The 12,159-nt window shown below is 35.9% G+C and overlaps 1 protein-coding gene across 1 annotated transcript; it reads right to left on the bottom strand.

Moving 5' to 3' along the window:
• Window positions 1–1,303: 1,303 nt before the first annotated feature.
• Window positions 1,304–2,549, bottom strand: LOC126080465 (olfactory receptor 10AG1-like). The gene is made up of 2 exons (XM_049891680.1): window positions 2,487–2,549; window positions 1,304–2,236 (listed from the first exon to the last, which is right to left on the bottom strand). The coding sequence occupies exons 1-2, from the start codon at window positions 2,547–2,549 to the stop codon at window positions 1,304–1,306; spliced, it is 996 nt and encodes a 331-aa protein (XP_049747637.1).
• Between the last annotated feature and the right edge of the window lie 9,610 nt (window positions 2,550–12,159).

Here is a 12,159-nt window from a genome sequence, read left to right as displayed (position 1 = left end):
TACACTGATTCCATGCAAATGAAATGATGTGTAGGCATACCCAGCTGTAGCCTCCTACCATGTCACAGATCTTCAGTCTCTCTCTTCAGCACTCATTGTTAGTTCATTGTTCACCTGATGTCTTGTCACTATTCCCAAAACAAGACTGCATAACAAATATTTACACAGCATTTGCATTGTATTAGGTATTATAGATAATCTAGAGGTGATTTAAAGTGTATGGAAGTTTGTGAGTAGGTTATATGCAAATATTGTCCCATTTTATATAAAGGACTTGAGTATCCACAGATTTTAGTATTTTTGGGGGTCCTGTGACCAATTCCCCATGGATACCTAAGGAACACTGCATAGTTTTAATTAATGCATATTTCAAAACCTGGTTTTTAAAATGGGTATCACAACTCTATGGGCACTCATGGAAATTAATAATGTTTTACCTTAAGTGATAGATTATACATTACAACTGACTAACTTAAATCAGCCCAAGCAAAAATTCTTATTGAGGGATGACATTGCACAATGAAATTATAGAATTACTAATATAATGATTTGCTATATGCTAATACATATTTTTTTAAGACATATATTACTTACATAATTTGAGTAGAGATTTTTTATAAGAGATTATTTACTTGGAAATGATTGTTTGGGAAGACAAGGTGTCTTACTAATTTAGTGCTGCTATAACAGAAATACCCCAAGTGTATAGCTTAACAAAAAGAAATTTATTCTCTTACAGTCAAGGAGGCTAGAATTCCAAATTCAGAGGGACAGCTCCAGGGGAAGCTTTCTCTCTTGTTGGCTCCATGGTAAGGTCCTTGTCATCAATTTTCCCCTGGTCTAGAAGCTTCTTGGAGCAGGGACCCCAGGTCTAAAAAACACTCTTGCCTCCTGATTCTTCATTCTTGGTGATAGGAGGTCTCCCTGTCTCTATGATAGTTTCTCTCTTTTATCCCTAAAGAGATTGACACAAGATACAACCTATTGTTGTAGACTGACTCCTGCCTCATTAACATAACTGCCTCTAATCCTGCCTCATTAACATCATAAGGTAGGATTTACAACACATAGGGAAATCACCAAACCAATTGCCTTCTAGAAGTCTCAGGCTCATAAAACAAAATGGTGGACTAGCACTACAATACTGAAGATAATAGCCTAGTCAAGTTGACACACATTTTTGGGGTACAAAATTCGATCCATATTACAAGGTATGGTCAAAGGTGTACATCTTTTGAAATTTAATTAAAAATATGAAAGAAAACAATTTTTATACATTAAACTGATTCTTTAATAGAGTGAGTTATTTACAGAGCAATTTCCTCAGTGCCATTATGACATCCTTGTTCCTTACACAATATATCATGGGATTAAACATAGGAGTTAGGATAGTGTAGAAAAGAGAAAGCATTTTGTCAGTTCCCTCTGAGTGTCTAGTGTTAGGTCTTAAGTAGGCAATAATGGCTGATCCAAAGAATAACACCACAACCATTAGATGAGATGAGCAGGTGGAGAAGGCTTTGGCTTGACTTGTGGCTAATGGCAACTTCAGGATGATGGAGATGATTTTACTGTAGGAGCCCAGTATCCACAGAAATGGAACCATGACAAATAACACAGCAACTGTGTAGACCAACATCTCATTTACAAAGGTGTCCCCACAAGCCAGCTTGAGTACTGGGGGGATATCACAAAAATAGTGGTTAATTTGTTTAGATCCACAAAAAGGCAGAGAGAAAATCTGATATGTCTGCCCTATCACAACTGGGATTCCAATGATCCAGGACCCAGTCACCAGCTGAATGCAAACCCTGGGGTTCATGACTAGAGGATAGTCCAGAGGATCACAAATGGCCACATAGCGGTCATAGGCCATCACTGCCAGGAGCAAGCATTCTGTGCCTCCGAACAGAAGGAAAAAGCACATCTGTGTAGCACAGGCAACTAAGGAAATTCTTCTTCTCTGGGTCCCAATATTAATCAGCATTCTGGTGAGAGTAGTTGATACATAGCAGATTTCCAAGAAGGAAAAATTTGCCAGGAAAAAATACATAGGGCTCTGGAGAGCAGGATCCATTTTTGTTATTAGAAATATGGTGCTATTGCTCATCAGGATAATGATATAGATGATTAAAAACAATCCAAAAAGGAACCACTGGAGATGGGGCATGTCAGCAAAGCCCAAGAGAACAAATTCAATGATTTCGGTTAGATTATCTTGTGATGGTTTGTTTTTCTTGATGATTCATCTGTTGAAAAGGGAAATTTACGTGTGCATTTCCTTAACCTTCCTGTATCTCTTTTTTCTTCTCTAAATTGTATTGAGGTGTCTGGGTTGGATTTTATAATCACTGCAACGGTTTGCAAGTTAAGAATGACACTAGTTATGTATGTCCCATATCCTCCTGTTAAATCAAAATCCACAGTGATTTTAAGATCATTTCCTTATACTTTTAGAACACAGCCCAGGACAGATCAAGCTATACCTGACTCAGCACAGGCACTGGAGCAAATGGCAACTGCTGGAGATGGACCCTCAGCTTTGCCATCTAATCTCACTTTAAATTAATTACACTTCTTGACAATTCTATTATAGTTCTCTATGTATTTTCTGAATCAAGCTTCTCAAACACTTTATCATAAACTCTCTTCTAACAAACATTTTCAATGGCCTATTTCAACATTTCCTTCTCGCATCCCTTGATGATTTTAAGCATATACCCATACCAGCATCATTGAGTCGATTCCGACTCTCTGGGACCCTATAGGGACAATTAGAATTACCACATAGAGTTTCCAAGGAGCCACTGGTAGACTTGAACTACCAGCATTTTGGATAGCAGCTGAGCACTTAACTACTGTGCCACCAGATCGCCTTTAAGCATATAGATTCCTATAATACAGTTCACATTAGATAGTTTAGAAAGAAAAGTGTGAGAGTATTACATTTTGTGTAGGGAATAAAACAAATGTCTTTTGGAAGGATATTAAGTGGGCAAGATAAGAGGATTTTATTCAGGGAAATTGTCCTGGGAACATTGATTCAGATACCAATAATAAAATTGTTCACCCTGTGAAAACAGGGGTAGCATGGAGGGTATTTGTTATCAATGTTTATATGTGGGACAGTAGGAGGAATGATGTTGGCTGTAGTTATACCCATTGGGTGCTCTGTGCACCCCACATGATGTTTTGTTGTTTCTCAGACAAATTTAGGTAACTGTTTCTAAACTCACTATTGTTCAGATTTAAAGATATTCAGACTCACTAAACATGGATAATTCGACCAACTGCACATAAGTTTTGTGACTGCAAATAAGTATTTTTTTTTTTGTAATGGACTTGAGTTTGACTCAATTGCAATATTGAGCATTTTTTTTTAAAGTTTCAAAGGTTTACTTCTTTGTGAGAATTAAATGAGATAATATTGGCCAAACATATTGTCTATTTACCAATTTTAAATTGATTACTTTTTAGTTATGGTTCTATGATAATGTGTTCTTTAAGCCTGTAGCCCTAGAATTTAACATATTGCCTAGTTATGTATTTGATAAAGTAATTTAGAGTTCCTTGTTGGGACTGTTTTTCTCACCATTGACTTTCATCATAGTCAGGACAAGGACTAGTTAGGGAAGCTCCTGAAGTGCAAAATTTAAGAAGGCTCAGGGCCCTCCTTGCATTTGCACAATTCTGAAAGTGAGTGCCTCCTTAAATTTTGCAAGAGGCAAGGTTCCTCTTGTCTCACCCTGCTTCTCATCTCTCCATCCTAATGGGTTTGTACCTTGCCCACCAAGTAGAGAAGAGGTATGGTATGCCATGGTTAAAAATATATATATATATACTGCTGAGGAGACAATTCCAATTCGTAGCTACATTATAGTGCAAAGTAGAACTGCCCCGTAGGGTTTTCAGGGCTGTAAATCTTTAGGGAAGCCAATTGCCATGTCTTTATTCCATTGAGCAGCTGGAGAGTTTGAACCCTTGACCTTTTGATTATCAGCCAAGTGTTTAAGGACTGTGTCACCAGGGCTCAGTGCCATTGTTATAGAATAATATTTTCCAGATAGACTGAAACTGAATTATAGTTCCAACATCTAGCTGTATGATGACCCCACGTATGCTTATTAATCTTTCCATGTCACATTCTGCTCCACTGTAAAATGACTAGCAACTATATCACCATTTATTGTTGTTAAGTGAATTAAATCGTTTAAGTAAAAAATCTGGAAGAAGTTCTGGCATTTATAATAGCCTATTATTATTGTTTTATTGTTCTCTATTATTGTCATCTATACAGTTGCTCGTTATCATTCATTTATTTTAATTGGTATTAAAACTAATATTTTACTCAGTATGCTATACAACATGAACAATACTCTCTAATATATTTTGCTTTTGTATCACTGGATTATTGTGGGAACGATGTGAGATCTTAAAAACAATTATCAAAACGTTACAAACTCCAAAAATGTTCAACTGAAAAAGTACAATTATCCATGAGTTCTCTGCCAATATTTGAGTTTATATCATTACCTCTGCTTTGTGGACACGTAACACTGGTAGTACCCATCACTGTTCAGCACTCAGAATTGCAATTAGGGTAATACCATTTGTATGCGTTTTCTTTTACTGATACTAAATGATCTGAGACGTAAAGGCTGTGACTATATTCCTACCTGAAATCAGTATAGATCCCAGAAAATGGGTGTACACCTAACGTGGTACTCAGGGTTTGGTTCTGAACTAAAATAAAGGAATGGACATTGTTAAAATGAAAGCATCACCCTTAAGAGGGGGAGAAGGATTAAGATTCAAGAGGACAAAAGAACCATATCCTTATGTATTTTTTTTAGAATGATAGCATTTAATAAAAAATAATTTAATTCTAGTTAATTAAATAAAATGACTTGTGAGTGCTAAAAGAAACAACATTTTTAATTTTACAAACTCTACTTTTTGGTGATGAAATTATCCATGTATAACAAATCTGAGCTTTTCTCAGAAGAACAGGGTGGAAAGAGCAGAGATTTACCCTGTGTGTTCTCCTAAAAACATTTGTAATATTCTTGTTTCTTGAAAATATTTAAGTTCTTATTAGTTAAGGGGAAATAAAACTTAATGTTTTCATGTTTTTATTTGAAATCTAAGTATCCATTCCCTGGAAAAATCCAAATGATTATGGAATGCATAACAATATTGAAAGAGTTCTGGTTGTGTAGTGGTTAAGTGCTCAGCTGCTAATCAAAAGTTCCTTAGTCCAAGCCCACCAGCCACTCTCTGGCAGGCAGATGTGGCAGTCTGCTTCTGTAAAGATTTACAGCCTTGGAGATCTGTAAAGATTTACAGCCTTGGAAATCTATAAAGATTTATAGCCTTGGAAATCTGTAAGATTTACAGCCTTGGAAATCCTGTGAGGCAGTTCTACTCTATCCTATAGGGTGGTTATGAGTCAGAAGCCACTTGGAGGCAATAAATCTGGCCTTGGTTAACGAGATTCCGATTCGGTTAAATATTAGTCATTGTCGGCACCGCCACCCTACCTAAACCTCAGCTGTGTTTGTGTTTTTAACATAAATTAGAACATAGACCCTAAAATTAACTTGGAAAACAGTATGAACTTAAAACTTTATATTATTTTATGAATTATTTAACATAAAATATCATTTTCTTTTAAGAAAATATTTCTTGGATTCTTTAGTGGTTGTAGATTTATTTCATGGATTGTTTTACTTTAAATGTCATTAAAATATCAGAACTAAAATGCATAAATATAATCTTATTTGCTACAAAGTCTTTGCTGGAAATAAAATTTTCCTATAGTATTATTTAATATTCTTACAAAAACAGCAATTTTTCAAATTTCCAGTGTTTTAAAGTTGTTAATATCACTATTTAAAATCAGCTTAAGGTAAATTTATTTAATAGAGTCAGAAACATAAATAAGGTGCTTTAATATTTAATGATATTTTTGCTACTCCATATTAAACATTAACTTTAATAATATCATGAACTGAAGTTGAAAATTAATATAAAATATTTCATACTTACCTTTCTTTTTGGGGTAATAGGAGGCTTGGTGGCACAGTGTTAAAGGGCTCAGCTGCTATCCAAAAGGTCTGCAGTTAGAACTCACCATCTGCTTTGTGTGAGAAAGTTTGGGCAGTTGGCTTCCTTAAAGATTTATAGCCTTGGAAACTTGGTGGGGCAATTCTGCTCTGTCCTGAAGTGTCCCTGTGAGCAGTAATCTCCTTAACTGCAGTGGGTTTGGATATTGGTTTGTTTGTGATAACCTTGTTTCTTCCTCACTGAAGAGTGTTTACATATTTATGTATTTAAATTACTTTGGCTGAAACTACTTCTTTCATCACAGGTGTCTAATCTAAAACACTGTTCATTTTTAACATGGAGTGCTCTTTGAAAAAAAAAAAAAGTTATCTCCATCCCCTGGGATCTCTTCCACCTGACACAGTTAAATTTCTAATTAAACAAACCTCTTTGGCACTCTCTGATTTGGTTTATTTATTTATTTTCCCAGATAGCTCTCAGTTTACCCAGAATACTCTTCTTCTACAGCCTCTCATTGGAATAGAGCATGAAGGAAGTTTTACTTCATAGACTTAAATAAGCTCCTGGATTGCTCTTAAGTAGCAATACTTCCCACCCCAAATTGACCCAAATCCAATTCTCACTTTATCTATTATGACTTCTTCATATGGACCCTCTGTTCCTATTAGATTGAGCTCTAGTCACATTTTCCTCAAGTTATTTTGCTTATTTTCTTCTCTGAAATGGATGTCTTCATCCAAATTCTGGGGCTGGCTTTTGTAAAAGTTGTAATAAATGTTCTAACAACAAATACTGTTTTTACCTACTAATCATATAATATATAATTTATTTCTTCGTGAGGACCCGGGCAAACTGAGAACTAGCTGTTGAATATATTAAATCTAGTTCAAAAGTTTTTTTTTTTTTTTTCTTTTTTTGTCCCAAGATTAATCCCAATAGGGAGGATTTTTATTTTCCTTGCAGCATTCCACCATCCACCCTCAATTTCATTCCCTCTGTGAATCCACTTTTAAGAGCTGATTCTTATTAAACTCACAGGAGAAAATAAGATTCTGATATAAGTCCATTTGAAATTAGAGGCAAGACTCTAGGTCAGTAGTCTGCTTATTGTTATAAAATATTTCCCCATCAAGGCTTCAAATCTGAGTGATGCTTAGGTAGGATGATCTTTAAGATTGTGTGTCAGCTTTGCTGAGATATGATTCTCAGTGGCTTGGCAATTATGGAATATTTTGGCAGTCACATAATGATATAATCACCTCCATGATGAGATCTGATATGATGTGATCACCTCCATGATGCGAGCTACTGTAGGTAGCCAATCAGTTTAAAGTGGGTTTCCCTGGGGTTGTGGCCTGCATCCAAAATATGTAGACTTTATGGCAAAGTTCACTGGCTTTTGCTCTGCCCTGGATCCTGCATTTGGCTTATCAGTACCTGACTTCCAGTTCTTGGTATTTGGGCCAACAGCCTCCCACCTTATCAGCTGACTTTGGATTTTTCAGTCTTCCCTGCTGCGAGCCAGCAAACTGACCTCTGATCTGTGGATCTTGGGTTCATCAGCCCCTGATGCCTGACCCAGGGACCTGCCAGCTCTACAACCGGGTGAGTAATTTCTTTGAAATGAATCTTTTTCTCTCTATAATGTGTGTATATACATATATATGTATATCTATCTATATATATATATACAGATACACATAAATATACATATTATATATATATGGTCCCCTGGTTTTATTTCTGAAGTGAACCTAGCCCAAGACAGGTAATTTAAGAATATTGTCTTAAAGTCAAATTTCCCCTTATAAAAACAGGATGTTACTTCCTATTATTAAGCAGTGATTTCTAAGGGTTTATAATTACCCACAACCTTGAGGTTAGTAGAATATATATATATATGTATTTCACTACTAAAGTAAAGGTTGTGTAAATTATCTATCTATCATCTATCTATCATCTCCACAAGAGGGAAACCCGATAGTATTATAATATCAGAGAGTGATTGTTGTTGTTAGGTGCCATCGAGTCAGTTCTGACTCATAGTGACACTATGTAGCACAGAAGGAAACACTGCCTGGTCCTGTACCATGCTTAGTATTATTATGCTTGAGCCTGTTGCTTCAGTCCATCTCACTGAGGGTTTTTTTTTTTTTTTTTTTTTTGATAACCCTCTACTTTACCAAGCATGATGTCCTCCTCCAGGGACATCATGTAACAGTGATTAGGGAAGTTAATTGAAAGGTATCAGGAAGTGTAACCTTGAAAACATGGAAGATGTATGAAGAGTGGGTGGTGAGAAAGGCCTTCCACGGGAATTAGGTGTGACAGAGCACAATGGGGTGGCATGGCAGCCAGGCCCGAGCCACAGTTGGTGCACAGCCCTGAAGTAACTAAGCTAAAGGGAAATCCTAAAGTTCCACAATTGCATGTGGAGTACTCATTGTGCAGTGGTTAAGAGCTTAGCTGCTAATCTAAAAGTTTGGAAATTTGAATCCACCAGTCACTCTTTGGAAACCCTACAGGGGAGTTCTACTCTGTTCTATAGGGTCGATATGAGTTAGCATTGTCTTGATGGCAACGGGTTTGCTATTTTTGGGTATTGTGCATAAATAGCAAGATTTTCTTATGGCATAAATGGAAACCAAAAACACATGAGAATATGTCATATAAGAAGAATAGGAAATGAAATAGGTGAAATGTGGAATTTTAAAGGAAATATTATTGGGATACTTGGACTGTCTTTGAAGAAAAAAAGATACATTTTTATTAATACTTCATACTACAGCAGGAAACACTCCAAATGGTACATTAGTTCAAATATTCTTAAAAATTAAAAAATAATTCTAAGACAAAGATTTTTTAAAATACAATTTTAGGATAAGGAAGATTTGTCAAGTTATGACTAAAATTTTAGAATTCAGGACAAAAATCATTGAAAAATAATTAACTATGTAAAAGTAAATATTTCCACATATTAAAAAAAAGCACCAAAAAGTCATGCGAAAATATAAAAAAGTGGGGAAAACACCTGTAAGTCATACCTCAGATGAAGTGCTAATTTCCCTTATAAGTATTCTTAAACATCAATGAGAAGTGAAAAATATAAATAGAAAAATGGAGAAAACATGTAATGGTTTAATCATCCCTTAAATATATGAAAAGATATCCAATCTCATAAAAAAGTGAAATTTTAAACAGCACAGAATACATTTTATAAAGAATATATGATATCTTGGGAGAACATGCATTTTTTATATACAGATTGTAAAAGTACAAAATGCTTCAAGTCCTGTGGAGAGAAATCGGATGCCATTGACTAATACCACAATTGTATCTAGTCTTTGGTGGCATAAGGGATTTGTGCTCCACTACTAATATTTATGCCTATTCCCAAGAAAGGTGATCCAACCGAATGTGGAAATTATAGAACAGTATCATTAATATCACACGCAAGCAAAATTTTGCTGAAGATCATTCAAAAATGGCTGCAGCAGTATATCAACAGGGAACTGCCAGAAATTCAGGCCAATTTCAGAAGAGGAAGTGGAACCAGGGATATCATTACTGATTTCAGACAGATCCTGGCTGAAAGCAGAGAATACCAGAAGGATGTTTACCTGTGTTTTATGATTATGCAAAGACATTCGACTGTGTGGATCATAACAAACTATGGATAACACTGAGAAGAATGGGAATTCAAGAACACTTAATTGTGCTCATGAGGAACCTTTACATAGATCAAGAGGCAGTTGTTCGGACAGAACAAGGGGATACTGATTGGTTTAAAGTCAGGAAAGGTGAGTGTCAGGGTTGTATTTTCGCCATACCTATTTAATCTGTATGCTGAGCAAATGATACGAGAATCTGGACTATATGAAGAAGAATGGGGCATCAGGATTGGAGGAAGACTGATTAACAACTTGCATTATGCAGATGACACAACCTTGCCTGCTGAAAGTGAAGAGGACTTCAAGCACTTACTGACGAAGATCAAAGATCACAGCCTTCAGTATGGATTATACCTCAACATAAAGAAAACAAAAATCCTCACAACTGGACCAATGAGCAACATCATGATAAACAGAGAAAAGATTGAAGTTATCAAGGATTTCATTTTACTTGGATCCACAATCAACAGCCATGGAAGCAGCAGTCAAGAAATCAAAAGATGCATTGCATTGGACAAATCTGCTGCAAAGGACCTCTTCAAAGTGTTGAAGAGCAAAGATGTCACCCTGAAGACTAAGGTGCGCCTGACCCCAGCCATGGTATTCTCAATCACATCATATGCATGTGAAAGCTGAACAATGAATAAGGAGGACGGAAGAAGAGTTGACACCTTTGAACTATGGTGTTGGCGAAGGATATTGAATATAGCATGGACTGCCAAAACAATGAACAAATCTGTCTTGGAAGAAGTGCGGCCAGAATGCTCCTTAGAGGCAAGGATGGAGAGACTGCATCTTACATACTTTGGACATGTTGTCAGATGGGATCAGTACCTGGAGAAGGACATCATGCTTGGCAGAGTACAGGGTCAGCAGAAAAGAGGAAGACCCTTGACAAGGCGGATTGACACAGCGGCTGCAACGATGAGCTCAAGCATAACGATTGTAAGGATGGCGCAGGACTGGGCAGTGTTTCGTTCTGTTGTGCATAGGTTTGCTATGAGTCGGAACTGACTTGACGGCACCTAACAACAACAACAACTAATCTAAAGTTCGGCAGTTTGAACCCATTCTGCAACACAGCAGTGTAAAGACCAATGTTTGCTTCTGTTAAGGGCACGGTCAAGAAAACTCTGTAGAGCAGTTCTACTCTGTAACATAAGGAGTCACCATGAATCAGAATCAATTTGACAGCAATGGGTGTTTTGTTTATTTAGTCTTTGAATCAATAAAACATGCACACATATGAAATTATCCAATAAATCTATATTGCAGCCTTGTTTGTAATTGCAAAATATTGTAAGCCAGTTAAGTTTGAATCATGAAGTGGGCTGTCGTTCTCTCACTTTAAAATTCTCATCATTCTTTTCTTTTTTCACAGCTATTTGATGTCTCTAAAGATCCTTAAACATGTACCCAGATTTTTCTAGTGCCTGAACAGGAACTTTGACTTTCTGTGAGCCACTGAAACTTAACCAGAAATGGAAGTCCTTTCTTTGTTGTAAATGTTGGAAACTATATCTGTTCATTCATGAACATTTTTGTTTCTTAAAATTAGTTTATTTGACTTAATTAAAATTTAGATTGCTATTTATCAAAGGACATTTATGGTGTGAAAAGTAAAGGTAATGAATGGGAAATTCATTTTAAGATATATAATGGTCAAAGAGATTATATTGCTAATATAAAAAAGTCAAATAAGAATAAAGACAAATAATTCAAAATAGAATTGATCAAATGATACCTGAAAGTACTTTACAAAAGTGAACATCCATAAACATATTAATTAACATTCAAATTGAAACTACTGCTATGACTGCTTTTGAATGATCTTCAGCAAAATTTTACTTGCATGTAATATTAATGATATCATTAGATAATTTTCACAGTAGGTTGAATCGCCTTTTTTGGGAATAGGCATAAATATGGATCTCTTCCAGTAGGTTGGTCAAGTAGCTATCTTCCAAATTTCTTGGCATAGACGTTTGAATACTTTCAGGATTTCATCCATATTTTGAAACATCTCAACTGGTATTCTGTCAATGCCTGGAGCCTTGTTTTCCCCAGTGCCTAAAACCTACAATGCAGCTTGGACTTCTTCCTTCAGTACCATAGATTTCTGAGCATATACTTCTCCCTGAAAGGTCAACCAGCCTTTTTTTTTTTTGGTATAATGACTCTGTGTATTTCTTCCATCTTCTTTTGATGCTTCCTACGTCATTTAATATTTTTCCCATTGAATCCTGAATCATGGGCTAGCTCTATTTCTAGTTTTTTTTTTTGCAAGCGGCGCACCATTTTTCATAGAGGGTGTACCTTTTTGCAGTCTCACCAGCGATGGGTATGGATTCCACTTTCCCCATGATTTTGCCAACATTTGTTGTTATCTGTTTTGTCTTTGTCATTTTATTTATTTATTTTT

The sequence above is a fragment of the Elephas maximus genome, chromosome 7 (assembly GCF_024166365.1).
Source record: "Elephas maximus indicus isolate mEleMax1 chromosome 7, mEleMax1 primary haplotype, whole genome shotgun sequence".
NCBI classification, from domain to species: domain Eukaryota; kingdom Metazoa; phylum Chordata; class Mammalia; order Proboscidea; family Elephantidae; genus Elephas; species Elephas maximus.
This window is presented reverse-complemented; position numbering and strand designations above follow the sequence as displayed.